This window comes from Peromyscus californicus, unplaced genomic scaffold (assembly GCF_007827085.1).
Source record: "Peromyscus californicus insignis strain IS unplaced genomic scaffold, ASM782708v3 Scaffold_17__1_contigs__length_78620276, whole genome shotgun sequence".
Lineage (NCBI taxonomy): Eukaryota > Metazoa > Chordata > Mammalia > Rodentia > Cricetidae > Peromyscus > Peromyscus californicus.
In genome coordinates, this window is record NW_026294469.1 from 3369276 (window position 1) to 3390252 (window position 20977).

Genomic DNA, 20977 nt, shown 5'->3' on the forward strand with positions numbered 1-20977 from the left:
TCTCTTTATGAGTGGTGGTGTGAAGTGGGGCTTGCAGGGTCTCTTTATGAGTGGTGGTGTGAAGTGACATGCTTTCCTTCCTTCTCTCTCTTCTGCCTTTGATTTTCCCAGCCAGTGGTGGTTACCCCGTCACTGTGACCCTCTTAAACTAGTCCATCTAATACTCCATTCTGTCTGCCTGGTCACAAAACAAGGTCAAAAGAGAACCCTAGTTGCTGAGGGAGTGCATTCCACTGCCACTGGAACTGTAAGTGACTTTGCTTTCTTGTTAGGCCTGCCTAGTTCTACCTACTACTTGGTACTTACTGAGTGTGTATGCATGTGCACATGTGTGTGCCTTGCACGTCTAAGAGGGAAACTTAAATGAAGCCCCTGGTTTGCTGGCATTTCTTCGCAGTCACTTTTCTACACTTCATGGGTTTTGGGGGGTGCTTTTCAGAATGAAGTGAGGATGAGATTGACTGTGGGGAAGTCAAATCTCTCCTTGTTCCACATTATTCTGAGATACGTCAACCCTGGAACTGAAGAAGTATCCGGCCGCATCACTGTTTATCCGTCCTGGGCACAGTCAGGTAGGTACAAGTTCAAGCCTCTTTTCTGTACCTGTGTTTTTGTTTTTAGAGACAAAGTCTCATGACACAGCCCAGAGTGGCTCTTCTTCCCAGTGCTGGATGGACAGGCATGAACCTCTAAACCTAGCTTCACCTCTTTTCAATGGAGAAAGGATCAATATAGCATTCTTTTGGTTTTCACAAAGTTCATCATCCTTAAACAACATTAAACCCATGACAAGATCTGATTGGATGGCTCTTTTGCATGCTCTTTCTTACCATCTGATTGGCTGGTTCTCTTGCATCCTTCCTGACCATCTGATTGGCCGGTTCTCTTGCATCCTTTCTTACCATCTGATTGGCCGGTTCTCTTGCATCCTTCCTTACCATCTGATTGGCTGGTTCTCTTGCATGCTCTTCCTTACCATCTGATTGGCTGGTTCTCTTGCATGCTCTTCCTTACCATCTGATTGGCCGGTTCTCTTGCAGCCTTCCTTACCATGTGATTGGATGTCTGGCCTACATCCTTTCTTACCATCTGATTGGCCGGTTCTCTTGCAAGCTCTCCATTACCATTGCTTTCTCTTCACTTTGTGCTCCTTTTACTTTTGCTGTTAAATTACCATCAGTTGTCATTTTAAAAATCAACATAACAGCTCTCTCTCTGCATCTCTCTCTGTGTCTCTCTTTCTGTGTTTCCTCTCCGCCAGGCCTGGCTTCTCCATCCTATCCCCTCTTTTTTCTAATAAAGCCCATTCTAACTCTGGTTAAAAAAAAATCAACATAACAATGCTCAAATGTTGGCTAGACCCCAACCCCACGGGTCACGATACCTTTAGTGATAAAAATCAGATCTGTGTAGCTCACTCATGGGGAAGTGGGTGCCACCTTTTTTGGGTATTATTTGGGAGCTGTTGGCATATTGCCCTTAATTCTCCCATGGTTTCAAGCAAGGTGAAATGGAGGAGGATTGGAATTTTAAAATGAAGGTCAGAAAATAGGAAGTCCCAGCAGAGGCCCAGACACCTGCAGACTCCTTCAGAGGTGAGGACTTCGTGAGCAGAAGAGGATACAGCTCACAGCAGTCAGGGGCAGAGCCTGGAAACCCATGGAATTAGGGCTACAGCCAATCCCAGAAACAAACTCAAGAAATCATTTGGAATCCCAGAAGGACAGAGTGCTGTGCTAATGGAAACCTGACTCTGTATCGGGATGTTAACTATCCTTATTTCACGTGCATGCCAGAGTTGGAAGTGAGGGAAGTAATGGAGCTCTTCCCAGGTTGGGTCAGCCAAACGTGTGGCTGGAGGCTAAGCAGCTCACAGCCACTAGAGAGCTCTAGTGGGCTCTCTCTCTCTCTCTCTCTCTCTCTCTCTCTCTCTCTCTCTCTCTCTCTCTCTCTCTCTCTTTTCTGTGTAGTTTCTCTGTGTAGTTTCTCTGTGTAGTTTTGGTGCCTGTCCTGGACTAGCTCTGTAGACCAGGCTAGCCTCGAACTCACAGAGATCCACCTGCCTCTGCCTCCCGAGTGCTGGGATTAAAGGCGTGCGCCACCAGCGCCCGGCATGGGCTCTCTTTAATGCAAGGAGCCTGAGCATTTGTGGCCTCATGCCCTAAGAGCCTTGTGGACCAAAGAAAACAAACTGTCCAAGTGGACAGTCTGTAGACTCCAAGCTCATTTCAACAGACCCCTCTGTTCATTCCTGGGTGGTGTCAGCGGTCTGCCCTCTGTCCATCCACACAGACCCCTCTGTTCATTCCTGGGTGGCGTCAGTGGTCTGCCCTCTGTCCATCCACACAGACCCCTCTGCTCCTGGTGTCATCGCGGTCTGTCCTCTGTCAGTCCACACAGACCTCTCTGTTCATTCCTGGGTGGCGTCAGTGGTCTGCCCTCTGTCCGTCCACACAGACCCCTCTGCTCCTGGGTGTCATCGCAGTCTGACCTCTGTCCGTCCACACAGACCCCTCTGCTCCTGGGTGGTGTCAGCAATCTGCCCTCTGTCCGTCCACACAACTAGAATATGTTTTGGCTTGTTCTCCTGCTGTCGGAGACAGTTTCCTCTAAATCTGAATCAGGTGCCCTGTCACATGTTCCTAAGGCATGCATGCCTCCTCTCCTCTCCACAACCACTGTCTGCACTTGGGCTCACTCTGCATTCTGATCTCTGTCTCTCACTTCTCGTGTGCCCAGGGAGTGAGGCCATGCATGCTGTGTTCACTGCATTGCCTGCAAACAGCCCTGGGCCTGGCACACAGTGGGCCTTTGTAAACATCTATAGAATGAGAGTCATGCAGATATTTGGTGCAAACATCTCCTCTCCAGAAGACCCCTCAGACTCAGGCACCAGAGTTTGTTTGTCGGCAGAAGAAATACACAATACATCCTGAAAACACGTAAATAGAAAGCTGGGGTATTTCTAATTGCAAAGTGAATGTATGCTCATGAATAAAAATGAAAAATGGTCATCTCCTATACACAAACAAGAAATCAACAAGCCATATAACATACTGAATACATACATCTGAATACATACATTCCTAAAGATAAGTCTTGGCCAGATGTAGTGATATGCCCCTGTCATCCCAGAGCTTGAGGGGAAAAGGCAGGGGGATAACCAGTTTGAGACCAGTGTGCTCTGTGGTGAGTTCTAGGCCAGCTAGTGCTACGGAGTCGACTCTGTGTCAAATATGTACATGTAGATATTAGTATATGTACGTATTTAATAAACCTGAAGAAGTTGAAGCCTGGCCAGATACCACTGCTAACATCTTCAACTGCTGTTTGTCTTTCTGATAGATGCTTCTCAAAGCAAAGAGATTACCTTTCCCCCGAGTAAGGAGCCAGCCTTTGTCACCGTCCCTGGAAAGGGCTTTGCAGACCCATTCTCCATCACACCCGGGACATGGATCACTTGCATCCAGGTGGAAGGAGTCCTCCTGGTAAGCCAGAGTTCTGAGTGCCCAGGTCTGTGGGATGTCCTGTTGCTGAGATAGCCTTGTCCAATGCTGTAACCCACAGGAAGACATAAAGCTCACATGTGTTTCCCTTTTACGGCAAAGGAAACTATGTGACCTTTGCCCTCAGAGGACATGCTGACAGAGAAACTTACTTAAAATGATGTTTTACATCCTTCCAGTCAACTACTCTTGGACAACAATAATCTATATGTAAACGAACTATATGTATGTAAATGGACTATAACAAAATTATTGGAACAAACGCAAAGCCCTTATAAACACACAATCTTTCACATTTTGTTTGATATTTCTGTTATGAAGCAGAAAGGCACCTGAAGATGCACCCCCCCCCATGCAGAATCTAATTAATGAGGAGGATAAAGCAGTGAGATTAGGGATGTGGGAGGGGAAGGGAGGGCTCCCCCAGGGCTGCCCCAGCACTTCTTATCCTCACCCACTCAAGAGTCCTGCAGCTGATCCGGCAAAGGGCTTCTCCGAGGCACCCCTCCTTGTCCACACCCCAGGCTTGTTATAACTTGTGGCAAGGTCGTAGATGAAGTCTTCGGCACACGTTTGATGTCAGGTGCTTTACGCAGGAAACATAAAGCGGGTCCTTCCGGCACATTAGGAAGTCTTAGGCAGGTCACAGCTCTGAGCCTGCCTCCATCATTTCTCCGGAATGACAGGGATAGAACTTATCCTTATGTGTCTTTTCCAAATGCAAACAATGTGAAGTTACACAACATCCTTTGGGCCTTGCTTTTCTTGTGCCTTCTTGGCAAAGAAACTTCATGTCTAAAGAAGTAAGTCAAAAAAATACCTTTGATGCCAATATGGGTGTGAAGCTGGGTGGATGGGAAGAAGATAGGATTATAACTTACTACCTAGGTGGGAGAAGCTGAATGACATTATGCTGATGCCCCCTTTGTGATTCTGTTCTCACTGAGCACTTGCTGTTCATGTTTACGGTCTTTGCAACTATAGCCATTATGGGCCCAGCTCAGGGAAATGGCTTCTAGAACAGTTAAACCCACCCAGCTAGTAAGGCCACTGAGTCCCCTGAGTCACAATCTACTTTTTTCCCCTGCTAAACATTTCTTCCTGAGGAAAGAAAGTGCCTTATGGGCCACATGTGTCTCTCCCTCTTGAGGAAGATATCCTGCCTCCTCTCCTCTGTGCAGTGGGGCCACAGATCTGAGATCACTGGCACACTGCCGAGCCAGCCACGTCTGGGAGCCCGGAGCACTGCTTTCCTGAATGCCTAGCTGCTTTTACTGCAGGCTTTGTTTGGCGTGGTTGGTGGAGCAGTCGTGCCTTCGTTTGTGAGGAAAGACAGAGAGGCTGTTCCAGTCCGAGACACCGGCATCACAGAACTTTACTTTCCCCACTATGCCCGGTGAGCAGGGTTGGAGCTGGAAGCCACATCGGAGGTCAACAGTTGGTGTTCTGTAGTGATGAGGGCAGCCAGCGTCTCAGCGGCCATCTTTTCTTTTTAATGATTTATTTTTGTTTCACGTACATTGGTTTACCTGTGTGAGGGTACTGGATCCCTTGGAACTGGAGTTACAGACAGTTGTGAGTCACCATGTGGGTCCTGAGAACTGAACCAGGGTCCTCTGGAAGAGCAGCCAGTGCTCCTAACCACTGAGCCATCTCTCCAGGCCCTCAGCAGAGAATCTCAATGATGTGGTTCAGCTCCTTTGATCATTGTGTGTGTGTGGGGGGATTTATAAGAAGATATAGTAACATTTCCTGTGGATCTAGAAATTGCAAATGTACACACCGTGGCACTGACCTACAGTGTGGAAGAACTGATGGAGAGTGGCATTGTGGGTTCTGGTGGGTCAGGGTGAGGAACGAAAAAGCTGATCTGAAGTCGAAGTTCACCAGGGACTTCCCTGGGGCATTATTCACTTAAAATGACATTTGGTCATTTTATTACCAAGGAGGCCTGCTAGATGAGGACTAACACTTTCTGTGGTCTTCCTTTCTAGGACTACCTGGTGCTGCTTCCCCGGGACTACTATGAAGCACTCGCCCTGCAAGTGCCAGTCACAGAACCGTGTGCACGCACAGGAGCTCCCCAGGACAAGTTAGTAAAGGGGGTGGGGGGTTGCAACCTCGATGCCGCCAGACTTCTCCGGATGAGCCTTGAGTACAAAGGCTCATGATGGTGGGCCTCCCAGTCCCAATGGTTACAGGACAGCCCGACCGGTAGTTTCATTGTGAAGTGTTTGTTCTGAGCCTTGCTTGAGTAAGAATCTCAAAGCACATTGCACGCCACAGCTGGGTTAGGAGAGGCTACCGCCCTGTGCGTGTGGAATGCCGCAGCACACCTGCAAGGTCATTCAGAGTCTTCCATCTGGCGAAGGGAAGAGCTTAACATGGAGGGTAGGGTCTTGGACCTGTTTCTCCCATCCTGTGTGGAAAACTTAGTGCTCAGTGCCTCAGATGTCTACTTACTAAGACTTTGCTGAAGAGATGGTGCAAGGATGCCTCGGTGCCATGCGTCACGGAGTCCTTGTAGTGCTCTGTGGTATTCTGTGTCACGTTCATGTGGTAATGATTGTGCTCTGCTGTCATTCAAGCTGTCTGCTTTACCAGCATTTACCAGTGACCCGGTTCTCCTGTACCCTGGCTTGTGAGGCCAGACACTTCCTGCTTGATGGGGAGCTGAGACCCGCGGCGGTGAGGCGGCCCACCCCCGCACACCCAGCCATGGTGGACCTCAGTGGGAGAGAGGTAGGGCAGCCTTCCAGTCTCCATTTGTGTCTGCTGAATGCTTAGCCAGGGCTGCTTCTCCAATCCCAGAAGGGTTTCTCAGAGGTATTGATCCCCAGGTGCTCTGATCTGAACTGGGACTGAAGTATCCTCCATATGAGCTGTGCTGAGGTTTTCTTTAAGCACTTTCTAGATGTAGCAACAACCACCATAGACGATCACAGGTCATTTTGTTTACCTGCCCCACCTGACTCACAGCAAAGTCTTCCTTAAAAAATGGCTGAGACTCGGTCTTACAGGCCTCCAGTAGTTTACCTTAAAAGGATGTAGCAGGTCCTCACTGCCCAACCCTGCAGGCCAACAATTTGTAGCAGCTGAATTTGTAGGGCTTGGAATCTGGAACTGCTCCACCCGAGGCTTCTGTCTCATGGCTGGGAGGACATGTTAGTACATGTTGGGGCATTGTGTCTCTCCCTGGAGTTCTGGGAGCCGCACGGGCAAACCTAAGCGTGTGCTGGTAACAGATTGCACCGTACACCGACAGTGAGAACATGCATCGCAGGACCCCAAAATGAAGATGCTGAACCACAGCCCCCCCCCCCCCCCCCCCCGCCGCTGTTTTTACTCTTTTGTTAATATTGTCTATAGTCAACTTCTGAGAAAACACTTCTTTTGGGGTAAAGTATATGCAGTTAAAATATCTGTGGTCTCAATTCTTCCTAAATATTTAGGTACACACATTTCATAAACTATGTCCCTACATTTTAAAGTCAACAGCTAAAGATATTAAGATTACCTCTTGGATAGACTCTTCATTTCATTTTGTTAGATTTTTAATTTAAACAATATACTTAGGGTACTAAGTAAACACGTTAAATATAGTGAAAAACTGAATATTCTCTCTACTCCATTCTAAAATTTACCACATTCCTTTCTGTCCATTCTGCATGTACACACGCGTGCATGTGTGTACTCACTTGTACATGTATTTAACATGTGAGAATGAACATATACATATATGTGTGTTGATAAGACAACAGGGCAGTCTAGCTGAGGTGGGCCAGCCCCTTGGAAATATATATACTTCTACTAATTAAACAGAAATGTATCTAAGTTGTCTCTCGGCTACATCAAGCACACCTCAAGATCTCAACAATCACCTGTGTCCAGGGGACAACATGGATCATAGATTATTTTGCCAGAAGACTGTTGTAATGAAATTCAAATTTGTAGAGTTAGAAGAGGTATTGAAGATATTCTTGTTCCTTTCCTGTGCAAGAATCCTTTTTATATTATCATTGCTAGACTCGCTGGCCTTGTATATGAAACCAAAGAGTTTTTATTTAAAATTTAGTCTCATCCCCACGGTTATTTACCTGTATTAATTACTTTGCTTCTTGATGTGACCAAATTCTTGACACAAACAGCCTAAGCAAGAAAGGATTTATTCTGGAGTTTGGTTTAGGGTGGAGTCTGCTAAGGAAGGAACGCACTGGCAGCATGAGTGGTTGGTGGCTGTGGCTGCTTGCTCATATTCGGACAGATCAAGAAGCAGAGATGGAACAGGAAGTAAGTCATGCTAGAAACCTCAAGGCCTGCCCTCCAGAAATCCATTTCCTCTGGCAAGGTCCCCATGTGTAAAGACTCCGGAACTTCCCCAAACAATGCTGCCTATGGGCATGGCTCATAGAGTAACGCTGTTCCATATCCAAATGCTAACAGTTCTCCTTCTGTACATGCAAGTATTGGAAAATCAGAAAGCATCCAAAATCGGAGCCATCTCTGGTCCCCAGCCAGGGTAAGGAAGTCTCATGTGCTATCATATTACATGGCAGCTCTGTGGATTAACTTCTCCTGATTAACTTCCCTGCATCTGCAGAAATGTTTGATTGCTGGGCTGGAGAGACACTTCATTGGATAAAGCGCTTGTTGCGTAAACAGGAGTTCTGAGCCCAGATCTCAGAAGCCACCTAAAGCCAGATGTGGTAGCACACATCTGCAATACTGGTCCTACAGTGACACAGGACATAGAGAAGGAGAACCCCAAATCTTCCAGGCACCTAGTTTGGTGCATACAGTTGCAAACAGCCAGAGACTCTGTCTCAAACGAGACAGATGGCAAGGCCCAACATTTGAGATTGTTTCCTGACCTACACACACACACACACACACACACACATACACACACTAGGATAGAGTCAAACATTTTAACGTGTTCTAAGACTGTCCTTCCTACCTCTAATTGTATCATCCCACCTCTTGTCCCCTGTTCCTTGGCCACCCTGCCCTACCTCAGTCCTCCATGTTGTCGGGGTCTCTACCACAGCTGCTCCCTCTGCCCGATGCTCCTCTGTTCCTTCCAGGTATGTCTCCATCCTTTCTCCTCCATGCTCAGCTACCTTCCTGCTTCCTCAGGGAAGCTTTCTCCTCCTACACATCTTCCTGACTAACTCAGTCCTCCATCTTACATGTTTCTATGGCACTCTCTGAGAGAATCTGCCACACTTGAAACTTAAACTGTACCTGTCTAATTACCTAATTATCTGATTCAAGTCTGAGAGTCGAACTCACCTGTCTTGTTTTCTATTGGATGCTCACTAGCCAGTCATGGCAGGCCTTCAGTAACACTTGCTGGACAAAATATTTGACGTCAGAGATGGTAGTTTATCCTTCTGGGCTTTGCACGAGCAGCAGATCTGAAGCCCCACCTTCCATGTCTTTACCCAACACTTGGAACTAGCGAAGAGAAGCTCTGTGCTGCAGAACCATGTGCCTCTGGGTCCTTTCAAGTTCCCCTTTAAAACAATAACTATAAGAGCAGACATCAAATTTCCATTTTACCCAAGTTCATGTGGGTTTACTATCAAATGTATTTGAAACAGATGTCAGTCCATAGGACTAACGGACAGATGGTAGTAGAAACTTAGAAGAGTGCCATGGTAAAAGTTGCACCAGTAAGGACTTGTCACTGCAGTGTGCTATGTGGTGAGCCGAAACAGACGAGCTTTCATTGGGAGATGCCTGGGGAGAGAAGCTGGTAGTGACTTCTCTACACGGGCAGGCAAGTTGGACTTTCCTGTGTAACTGAGTCAAAAGTGGGTGGCTAGTGCACACACACACACACACACACACACACACACACACACACACACACCTGCCCCCAAAGCCTTTCATTGTATAAGTGACAGAAAAATCAGCATGGACTCTAGGAGTCACATGGCTCAGCACTGTCCTGAAGGAATGAATAACACACATCCATTTGCTGAAGGCCAAGAGGAGGCCGTTTAATGAAGTGGGGGCAAAGCTTGGCTGAGCGGGAGCTTTGGGGTTGTCATGGTTACACAGTGAGGGATGGAGGGAGTTCTTCGGTTGGCTCAGGCATCAAATGTGCACACACACTTTAAATAGTCCCGCTTCTAGAAATCTTACAGAACACCAGCACGAGGATGTGTGTGTACACATGTATGTGTGTGCTTATATATGTGATATAACATTGGATATTATCTCATCAACAGGATTTTCATGTGTGTGTACAGGTATTATGTGTGTGTATACATGTTTGTAGGCACATGTGTGGGTGTGCATACATATGGAAGCCCAAAATTGATGCTAAAATTCTCCACAGGTCACTTTCCCACCTCCTTTAAGGAGACAGGGTCTCTCAATCAAACCTAGGGTGCGCCTGTCTGGTTATCCTTGCCGGCCACCTGCTCTGGTTTCTCCTGTCTCCATCTTCCCAGGCTGGAATTATAGGCAGCCCACCACAACCACCTGACATGTGTGTGGGGTCTGGGCATCCCAACTCTGGCCCTCACACTTGTGAAACTGTGCTTTACCCAGCAACTTCTCTCTAGCTTAAAATTTTCATTTGTATTATAGGATGCCAGGCAGCCATTAAGAAAATAAACCATGTATGAATCTAATGATAAAGGCACATGAAATGCTGGGGCTGGAATGGCGGCTCAGTTGGTAACGTGCTTGCCTTGAAAGCATGAGGACCTGGGTTCAAACCTCCAGCACCCATGTGAAAGAAATGGAATGTGGTGCCACATGCTTGTAAAATCAATGCTGAGTAGGTTCAGACAGGCCGACTGTTGGGGCTCACCAGCCAGCCTAACCCACTCAGTGAATTCCTGGCAAGTAAGAAATCTCTCTCAAAAACAAACAAAAACAAGATGGGTAGCCTTTGAGGAATGATATCAAAGTTGACCTCCAGTCTCCTTTCTTATGTGATATGGGTGCATCTTTACACACACCAATAAAAGTGTGAAAATAAATCAACAACACACCATGAAACTCTGTTGGGCAAAAGGAACAAATCATGACAAAAAACCACCACTGATTAGAACCACCAATGTTTCCAAAGAATTGTTGTATGTCACATAGATTTAACCACTCTCCATGCATTTATTTAACCTCAGCTGTGTTGAGAGGGCACTGATGCTATCCCCATTTCATGGAGGGCACTGATGCTATCCCCATTTCATTGAGGGCACTGATGCTATCCCCATTTCATGGAGGGCACTGATGCTATCCCCATTTCATGGAGGGTGCTGATGCTATCCTCATTTCATGAAGGGCACTAGTGCGATCCCCATTTTATGAAGGGCATACAGACATTGAGTCAGAAGCTCTAGGTCACACAGTGTCAGCTGGATTTTTGACTACAAGCTCCTGCCTCATGATTCCCCTAAGGGAAAGTCACATTTTTCCCAGAAAGGGCCAGAGAGTAGACATTTCCAGTTTTGTGGGTCATTACAGCCTAAGAGCACCCCTGATTTCTGACTCTTACAACCAGTTTTCTTAAAAACAAAAGAGGGAAGCACGTATGTCACCCACAGAAAATGCTTTGAAAGTATGAAAGCCACGTGCCATCGTTCCTGGGGAGGAAGGAGGTGTGTGCTGCTTCCATTGTTCTTATTCGGCTAACTTGACATTTCTCTCTTGAAGTAGCATTTAAGAAGCCTCCAAGCAGATTTCCACTCTCTCACAGTCTGTGGCACTTCTTTTTTACTTCAAGTTGGGAGTGTTTGTTGTTTGCTGTTAAGAAACAAGCAGCTGAAGCATCCCTGAGAACAGAAGTCCTTAGATGCAGAATCTCTAGAGTTAGAAAATAGAATGCATGTCACCCTCTGAAGTTCCAGACAAGTGGTTATGCAATGTTTCTCTCTCGGAGCTGAGAATTTGATCAGGGCATCTGTTCCCCCACATCCTCTCTGGAGGACCACGTGTGTACTATGCAGACAAGACAGACCCTGGGGTGTCCTCTCTGCTTTGCCGTTGTGTCTGTCAACACGTCCAGTGTGTCGCACATCTGGATGACCACCTGTCTACTCTCTGGCAGGTGGAACTGCACCTGCGCCTGCGGGTCCCACAGATTGGCCACTATGTGATCATGCTGGAGTATGCCACGGAGGTGGACCGGCTTTTTGTGGTGGACGTGAACCTGAAGAGCCCAGGGTCTGCCTTGGCGGGCCAGGTGAACATATACAGCTGCAAGTACAGGTAATGAGCCCAGCCCCAATTCTCCCAGCAGGGAAGTCTGTGGGGACTTTGGCGATTGCTGCACTAGATTTACTTCCTTTTGGGGCAGCCTTTGAAAACTAGCAGGCACTATCCTCAGGGTTTGGGAGCCTCTCTGTGGGCAGCATTGTGAAAGAGTATGACAGGTACACATCTCTCTTCATGACCCACCTTCAGAATCTGTCATAATTAATGGTTGATGATTGCTGAGCACAAAAAGCAGGGACGGAGGTCTCTTGGAGGTCTCTCAAATTTACCCTAACGAAATTTTTGCCCAAGAGTGCTAATTGACAAGGGCTTACTAAAATTGACTTTCTTTGCATAATATTTCAAGAACATTCTTTAATTAAAGAATCAGCACAAAGGATATTTGCAGACTACGTGTGCAATTAATGAACCGGAAGCTGCAGTCCCTTGATACACAAGTGGAGAGCTATAGTGAGCGCACCAGTCCTTGGCCACGGCCTTCAACCTTCTGTTAACCCGGTTTTTATGTTGCTTTATGTCAAACCCAAGATAACTTGAAGTAACTGACCGTCTTCCTAGTGCAAAATGAAAAAACGTATGCCAGGAGCTGCTTTCAGCAGCTGAACACAGGCATTTTTGTGAGGCCTGAACAAATGTCTGTTGGATTACTGTTATGCTCCCAGTGACCCTAAATCTGCAGAGGGATGAAGATCTCAAAAATGAAGAATCATATTTGGATGTATGTGTAGTGTCAAGGCTCAAACCCAGTGCATGCACGTGCTGGACTCTCCCACTAGGCCTGTATCCTCAGCTCTGTACATGAGTTTTAAGGGCATGGGATGAGCCTGAAGTAGTTTCTCAGAACCATCTACCAGTGTCTGAATATAAGAGTTTCATGTACAGTTGGCATGATACCATGATACGGTACCACATGTGTACTTCCTACGGGGAGGGCCTCAGGTGCCTGAGTCCTGGGTGTATTAGCCACAGGGGTTCTTCACCATCTGTCAATCTGAGCCCAGCTTCCAGTTCAGCTTCCAGTTCAGCTTCCAGATTCCTCCCATCTTTCAGATCACAGGCTTGATTTCTTTTCACAGAATCTAAAAGGAGGTGTTGAGGAGATGGAGGAATATTCATAGACACTCCAGTGAGTCTCTAGATCATCTCAGAAGGAATCCAAGAACATCTATGCCCAAGTTTATATTTTGGGAAGACAGGGTCTTGCTATGCAACCCAGGGTGGTCTTGAGTCTATGATCCTCCTGCCTCAATGTCCTGGGTGCTGGGATAGTCATGTGCCACCATACCCGGCCTGACAGGAGGGTTTACAAAGCCAAAGAAAGAAAGAAAACCCTTGCAGGATTCCATGCGGGTTTTCTGATGAGGGAGGCTGTATCACATTCTAGATCCTTTAGCACATGACAACACCTAAGTATGTTTAGCAAATTTATCATTAGGACAGGAGAGCATCACATTAGACTAGAGATTGCCTGCTTCGTACCTAACCACTCCTAGGAAAGTCACACTGCATATTTTCGCTTGGCCAAAGTATTTCCCTTTTTTGTGTTCCGGGGGTCACAGTGGTCAACTGACTACAGGGGTGGGAGTCTAAAAATACAGGAAGGCCTGTTCTAAATGACAGGTCTGCTCAGCATTGCACAGTCTCCTGCTGAGGTTTGAACTTTCCCCTGCACGTCTCAAGTGATTTCTAACCACTCTGTTAGAAAGACGACATCTCAGCGAAACAGAATAATGCGATGATAAATCAAGTCTTCTCCCCATCATGCAGTGACCTGTAATGGATAAACCAATGGCCATCTGTTTCTTAGTGAGACTTTTTAAAGGATAACAATAAAACTAAATGCAAGTGAATCAATGTATCAAGCTCCCAGGATAACACTTCAGTCCAAAAGAACTGCTTCAATTGCACTTAGATGCAGATGTTACGTTTCTATCTGTGCACCCAACTTCTGCCTGACTCTTTGCATATTTTTACCTCCTTTTAGTCATTACCCAAATGTCCTTGACTAAACCATGTCTGGTGTTTTTTGGGGTGGCCGTATTGTCTTAGCCTTATACTATCCATATTCTACATATCCAAAGGAAAATGGCCTTAAATATGCTTCCTAATGGATGGCCTTAATGATGGCCTTAATAATGCTTCCTAACCATCAGAGTTGGAGTTCATGCTGCAAGATGGTGACTTTTAAAAAATGGTCTCAAAATGGTCTCTAACCCTATGGAGTGGAAGGGTGGGAGCCAGGGGTAGAAGTGGAAAGGGACTAAGGGAGAAAACTGACTCAGCCTTGAAGATCACCTGGCTTACCCTTCCCCATGTTAGTAAAGCCAGCTGTGTTTACTGCTGGGTACCTTGAATGTCCAAAGAATATTGGTAAATTTCTAAAAGATCTGCTGTCACTGCCCCAGGATACATTCTCCTAATGACTAACCATGTCTTCTATCACTCCAGGTGGAAAGGGGGAGCAGGGGCAGCAGTCCTGAGAGGTACAGCAGGGGCTGTAACAGAAAGGTCCTCTTATCTGTAGAGACGGTGATTGGAATCTAATATCCTTGTGCTGCTATAGCAGAATAGCCTGGACCTGGTGCTTTATAAATAAAGAAGCTTGTTTCTCACTGTTCTGGAAACTAGGCATGAGTCAGCATCTCCTGGGAGGCTTTTGTGCTGAGTCATTCCATGGTAGGAGCGGGAAGGGCAAGAGTACACACGAGCACCAGAGTCTGTTTTTGTAACAGAATCATTCCCATGTCAGCTAACCTACCCTCACTGAAATGAATGATAAATGGCGCTGGTGGCGGTGCTGGTTACCGTGTGGAAAGGTCACGGTCACGACAGAACCCAGTGTTAGTTTTAGAGCTTTATTAGGAGGAAGAGGGGTGGGGAGAAGAGCCAGGCCTGGGAAAGGAGCAATGCGGTGAGAGGGAAAGATGGTGGGGAGAGACAGCAGAACAGAGAGAGAGAGGGTGGGGTCTGCGTCACGGCTCTTTAAGGCGCAGATTGCGTGACCACGCTACACATATGTGATCACCAGCGTACACTGATGACATAAGACACAAGACCCTTTGCTTAACTCCTGAACTACACATGTGCAGTCATGTAACTGGAGTAAGGGCAGAATTCTAACACCCATAGTAACAGCAATCTGCCCACAGAGTGGAGTCTCCACTCCCTCGCCACCTTTTAGAGATCACGGTGGCAATTTCATTTCAAAAGGCGTTTTGGGTGATCATTCAAACAGTAGTAGGCTGTATCCCTTTTTGACTTGTCGTACAGGAAAATTGCCTCCGGTTCACCCAGTTACAATCAGGAAAAGCTGATGATCCGTCGGGCACAGCAAGGGAGATGCCAGGTGTCAGGCTAAGAAAACTCTGTTCCCTTTTGCAGCATTCTGTGCAGGAGCGTGGTGATTGACAGCCTGAGTCGTACGGCTGTGTACGAGCTGTTAGCAGATGCAGACATTGAGCTCAAGGTGCACATGGCCAAGTTCCTTCTGGTATGCCTTCATCTAGCCCATGAACTTTAGAAGCTGCCTGCTGTCATCTGTATTTCTCAAAAGCTTATTAAAATTTGGGCTGCAGCCAGGTGGTGGTGTCGCAAGCCTTTAATCCCAGCACTTTGGAGGCAGAGCCAGGCGGATCTCTGTGAATTCAAAGCCATCTTGGTCTACAGAGACAGGACAGGCACCAAAACTACACAGAGAAACCCTGTCTCGAGAAACAAACAAACAAAAAAATGGGCTGCAATTGCATGGTATCTGTAAATTCAGCCTTTTTCATGTCACCTCATAAAGTTCAGCCATCAAATTTGAATGCATCCCACAAAAAATCACATTTCATTAATTTTTGTTTATCATTATCATAAATGAAATACCTTTTGTCATTATATTTTCTACTTTATTATTATTATGTCTGGGTACAGAAATGACACTGGCTATCATTTCATTTCTATCCCATTTACTATCCTATGCAGTTTCTTGGGACATTTCATCAGCTATTTAAATTTTATAACTGGTTATATTATAATACCCTATATTCCAATAAGGGTATTATTCAGTTACTTAGATATATACTTTTAAGATTTAAATGCAACGGGGGCAGATTAAATGATACTCACGTCCACCCATGTGAGGGTGAGAGCTGTGGTCAACAATGGGGTCTCTCTAGGAAAGGGATTGTAAGACTTACATGAACTCTCTTAGGGAATTTAAAATTACCCAAGTGTGAAACAGCTTCCTGTTACGGCTGGCAGCAAGCACGCATCACACCCGGAAGGCCAGGGGGGAGTGCTTTAAATATTTGTGCCTAACCTAGCAGGAGTAAGTAAAAACTTGGAACTTAAGGGATAGTTTGGAATCAGACTTTTAAAATTATTATTATGAAATGGTGGTTTTCCCTCTGTGAATCTAACCTTGTCATTGTTGGAAATTGTCCTGGGACTGACTCAACCTTTTTAAGTGTGGATTTGCCCTTTAAAAAGTAGCCTAAGGTCACTGAAGGTCAGGGTAACTAGCATGGATGTTCCATGAAGGCAGAGCATTGTCCATCTCGGTCCTATAGACACCGAGTCTTGGTGATGCTCCATACATTTTTGTTGTTACTACTGAACTGCTCTGCCATCAAGCTGGTAATACAGTCTGACTTCAAATCTAACAAAAGATACGTTAGTGGCTGAGTTTCTTATGTGACCCAGAAACTGGCTGTAGAGACAAATCCTTCAAAATCCAAGTGGGCTGAGGTCCGAGACATCCTCTATCAAGTGAGTTCCTCTCCAGATGCAGCCATGTCTTCGAACAGCAGGCCCTTTGGGCATCTGCTGCCTCTCTCTTCTCCTCCTGAAGCATCTCAGGTGTCAGCATTGGCCCTAGGAGAGAAAAAAGAAGCACCAAAGGCCCCTGAACAGAGCAGATCTTGAACTTTCCCGTGATTTTGTTCTTTGACTTATTTGTAAAATTATTCCCACAACAGTGTAGTCAGTGATCCTGTGTAACAAGAAGAGGGATCTCTTGCCTGTGGGGGTGCTACATGCTCGCCATCCTGCAATTTTACTACTTTAAAATAATAATATCCATTTTCTGGATGAGTTCTTCACTTAATAACTGCTTTTAACAGTGTGGCGGACCACTGGTTTTTTGCCGATAACTGCTGTGCGTCTTTATCATTTGCTTGGCAGTATCATGTTTGTGTCATACCCACTGAAGAATTCTCAACTGAATATTTGAGGCCTCAAGTCCACTGTATTGCCAGCTACAGGCCGCGTGCTAATCCAAGGTAATGTGTCTCCTCCTTCCTTGTCAACACTCTGAACAATTGTGTGGTATATGTAAGTATGAAACTTTATGCAGGCTCGCGTCTCTGAAATGCTCGGTGTTAGGGAATGTTAGCATTCACGCCCGCCCCTTGGGGACCGCCTCCCCGCCCCCCCCACTTCCCACAACCCCCCCTACCCCCCACCCCCGTGTCCTGACCAAGTCACCTTAAGGTAAAGTCTCCTTTAAGAGAAAACCTCTTCCCCTTCTCTCTCTCTTCCTCTCCCCCTCTCTCCTTCCATGAGGCTACACGCACCTACCTCCGCTTTCTCTCTTTCCCTTTCCTTCTCTTTCTCTCTCTTTCCCTCTCCTCCCCCTTTAATAATAAAACTTTCCACGTGGATGCTGCGTCTGCATGGTGTAATTTTCTGGAGTGGCTGTCTTTTCATCTTGGCTCAAACCAGCTGAGGCCGCTATGCGTCATTTTACAACACTCGGGAACTTTGAATTTGGGAGCATTTGCAAATACATAATAAGATATCTTGGGGATAAGACCCAAGCCTAAACATGAAACGTATTATAGATCACATGTAGCTTTTCACATCACCTGTGGCTAAATTTATACAGTAGCTGGTGTGCCTCTGTTTGGATTATGATCTATCATAAGAGGTCACCAGTGGAATTTTCCACTTGGGGCATCATGTTGGTGCTCAAGATGGTTCATATTTGAGAGCACTTGGGGTGTGGGATTTGGGGTGCTCAGCATTGCCTAACTGCAATATGGGGCAAGACACTGATGTTTATTCTACTATGGGATGTTAAAAAGAGAAGAGCCGTGGGGCTGGAGAGTTGGCTCAGCAGTTAAGAGAGCTTGCTACGCAATCATGAGGACTGGAGTTTGGATCCCAGCATCCGTGTACAGGCTGGGCTGGACATCCTGCACACAGCTGCAAGCCCAGCTCCAGGTGGGCATTGATAGGATGATTACGAGGGCTTGCTGGCTTCCAGGCTAGCCAAGAACACACAAGCCCCAAGCGCAGGGAGAGACCCTGCCTCAAAGATAGAGAGGGATGCCCATGTCTTCTTGTTTCTGCTCACACATACAAGCATTCACCCCTTCACACACATGTACACATGCATTTGTACAGACACATATGCACACAGACGGTTAAGCCTGCTCCTTGAGTGCAGGTCTGCCAAGTTCTCCTCTGAGCCCTCGCTCTGTTCCAATCCTTTAATCTCTGCGTCTAGGCTCTTCTTCTGAAAAACCACAGAAATAATGATCCATCTCCACGCTGTGACATCAGGACTAGCTAATTAGTGCTCACCGGGGCTTCTAGGGGTGTTGTTTTGCTGTAGATCCAAAAATAATTAAAAGGGTTCAGCCCTGGAAATTTGTGTGCATGGTTAGGACTCGGGAACAGTGCCATTTTAGCCGTGAAACAAAGGACACCCCTTTGCCTCGCACGTCAGCATTCCTACAGAGAGATCTCGTTTTATTAACTAATTTTTGTTCGGGGAGAAGGAAGTGACAGTAAATTTCTGTCGCATGTGTTACTTTAAAATGAAGATCTTCTTTCTGTTTTAACTACCCAGTTGAGCAGGTGCCTGGAACATGCGGCCAACCGGCCGCACTAGCCCTGAAGCTCCTAGACCCCACCCTCGATGGGTCCTCTGATCTGTTCTTTGCCATCGGCCGTTACTTAGTGTCTGCTGTTTGTTATGACACAACCATATTTTAAAGTGTTCTATTCTTTAGTGTCACCTGTGTCTCCCTGGCCCATGAAACTCCTCCAACAGCCTTAGTTTTGGATGCTCGGAATAGGGGCCCTCTCCCTCTCCTGCCTCAGGAGCCTTCCCCTCCTGCGGATGTCACTGACGGAGTTACCCTGAAGGCACCACAGGTAGGAATGACCCCCCCCCCCCCCAGTGTGTGGTTTCTAGACCAGTGGTTCTCAGAGTGTGTCACACACACTCACACACACATACACCACCCCACCCCCACGCACTCCCAACTCCACCCCCACCAAGCAGCATCCACCTCACCCTGGTGCTTGTTTGGGGTGCATGTTTTCAGGCCCTCCCCAAAACCTCCTTCATCCCAGGCTCTGGAGTGGGGCCAGTCATCTGGGTTTTTATCCGTTCCCAGCCCCCTGAAATGTGGGAAATTCCACTTTTGGCTGTGGACCATTGAGCAATGCTGGAGCGGAGCCTGGGTAGCCCTGACTGTGACCACTCCTGCCTCCCTCCCCTCTGTCTCTGTCCACATGGCCGCTCAGCAAGTTTTCATGGCCGGTGTTGCAGTCCCTATTGTGTTCATAGGAGGCAGCTGCTTGACGTTGTGGAGTATTAGTTCTCTTCCGAAGATGGACTGTAGAACTGTGAGAAGAGCTGGTGCAGTCAGTAAACCGTTAGGCGTCCCCTACTGCACCAACACAGGACCATTTAGGTGGGGAATTCTCAATAAACATTCTCCAATTATCATCTAGGGCTGGGAAGCAAAATTTAGTAAGGTCATGAAATGTTTTTACCATAAGCCATAAAAAAAATCTCAGGATCACTGAAGCCATCACAACATTCCAAATTATGGAAACATACTGAACATCTGTGTAAACCCACCAGGGCTCTAGCAGATCACCTAGCAGCGGCCTTGGAAATTCATACTATCTGAGGGGGAAACTGAGGAAGTTCCCTGAATGAAATGGGTGCAGTAAAGACACCAAAATAGCTGGTCTGTGGGTGAGAAGTTTATTCCAAACCACCCAGGCTGTCTCTGGAACACGAGAACAGTGGGAGGGGTGGGGGAGTTTCCAGGGTTTAAGGGAAGGGGGGGCACACATCAGGGGTGAGACAGTTTGCTGGGGTGGAGGTCTTTGAAGTGTAGAGCAGGTACTTGTGAGTAGGTATTGAAGGAGTCTAGAGGCTAGCGTGGACCTTGATATGCTAATAGACACAGGTTAATGGAAGAGGCCAATGTCCCTTTTGCCAGAGATAAATAGAAATGACTCCTTTCAGCAGGTAGGGACTATTTTCTCAAGTCCCTGAGGGAATGCTGGCTTTTATCTAAATGCCAGACTTGGGGGAAAGGAAATTTTGGGGGTCAGACATTCTCATAGGAGATCTTGTAGCTAAGGGGAAAAAAAGCTGAAACGAAGCCCTGGTTTTGCCATCACATTAGAAAGTTGGTTATCCAACTTGCAGCCCTCACTTGAAGGATGGAGAGAGGCCTGCAAGACAGCTCCCAAAGGTTTAAAAAGGCTCTTGCCAACCAGCCTGATGACCCAAGTTCCATCCCTGGGATGCGGTGAAAGAGAGAACCGATTCCTGAAATTGCCCTCCAGCTGCTGCATGCATGCCATGGTACTCATGGCCCCCACCCCAGAACCGATTCCTGAAATTGCCCTCCAGCTGCTGCATGCATGCCATGGTACTCATGGCCCCCACCCCAGAACCGATTCCTGAAATTGCCCTCCAGCTGCTGCATGCATGCCATGGTACTCATGGCCCCCAACCAAGAACCGATTCCTGAAATTGCCCTCCAGCTGCTGCATGCATGCCATGGTACTCATGGCCCCCACCCCAGAACCGATTCCTGAAATTGCCCTCCAGCTGCTGCATGCATGCCATGGTACTCATGGCCCCCAACCCAGAACCGATTCCTGAAATTGCCCTCCAGCTGCTGCATGCATGCCATGGTACTCATGGCCCCCACCCCAGTGCACAATTAAGGGCACAAAACTCGTTTTGAAAGATGATAGATTCCCAGCTGCTGCGTAGTGTTGTTGCTGTAGTTTTGGGAGTTAACGGAGCAGGGAATAGTCACTTAGGCTGACAGAGTGGCTCTGGGCTCCATTGTGCTTGGTGGGAGTGGGGAGTGGGAGAGGGTGTACCCAGAATGAGGCTCCCTTCCCCTACAGCAAGGGTGTGGACTCTTGAGCTTCCTCACCAGCTTGTCCAGGTGTAAAGTTGTCATTGTTATAAATAGTAACCGATGTTA

At 47.0% G+C, this 20977-nt stretch overlaps 1 protein-coding gene across 1 annotated transcript in view; it reads left to right on the plus strand.

Moving 5' to 3' along the window:
* Positions 1 to 20977, plus strand: part of Lama3 (laminin subunit alpha 3) — a 250328-nt gene that overhangs the window by 115010 nt on the left and 114341 nt on the right. The window contains exons 20-27 of the mRNA XM_052741546.1: positions 440 to 572; positions 3346 to 3488; positions 5501 to 5598; positions 6095 to 6248; positions 11572 to 11732; positions 15120 to 15228; positions 16905 to 17002; positions 18740 to 18884. Of these exons, the coding sequence (XP_052597506.1) occupies positions 440 to 572; positions 3346 to 3488; positions 5501 to 5598; positions 6095 to 6248; positions 11572 to 11732; positions 15120 to 15228; positions 16905 to 17002; positions 18740 to 18884 (1041 nt within the window). The remainder of the gene's footprint in view (positions 1 to 439; positions 573 to 3345; positions 3489 to 5500; positions 5599 to 6094; positions 6249 to 11571; positions 11733 to 15119; positions 15229 to 16904; positions 17003 to 18739; positions 18885 to 20977) is intronic.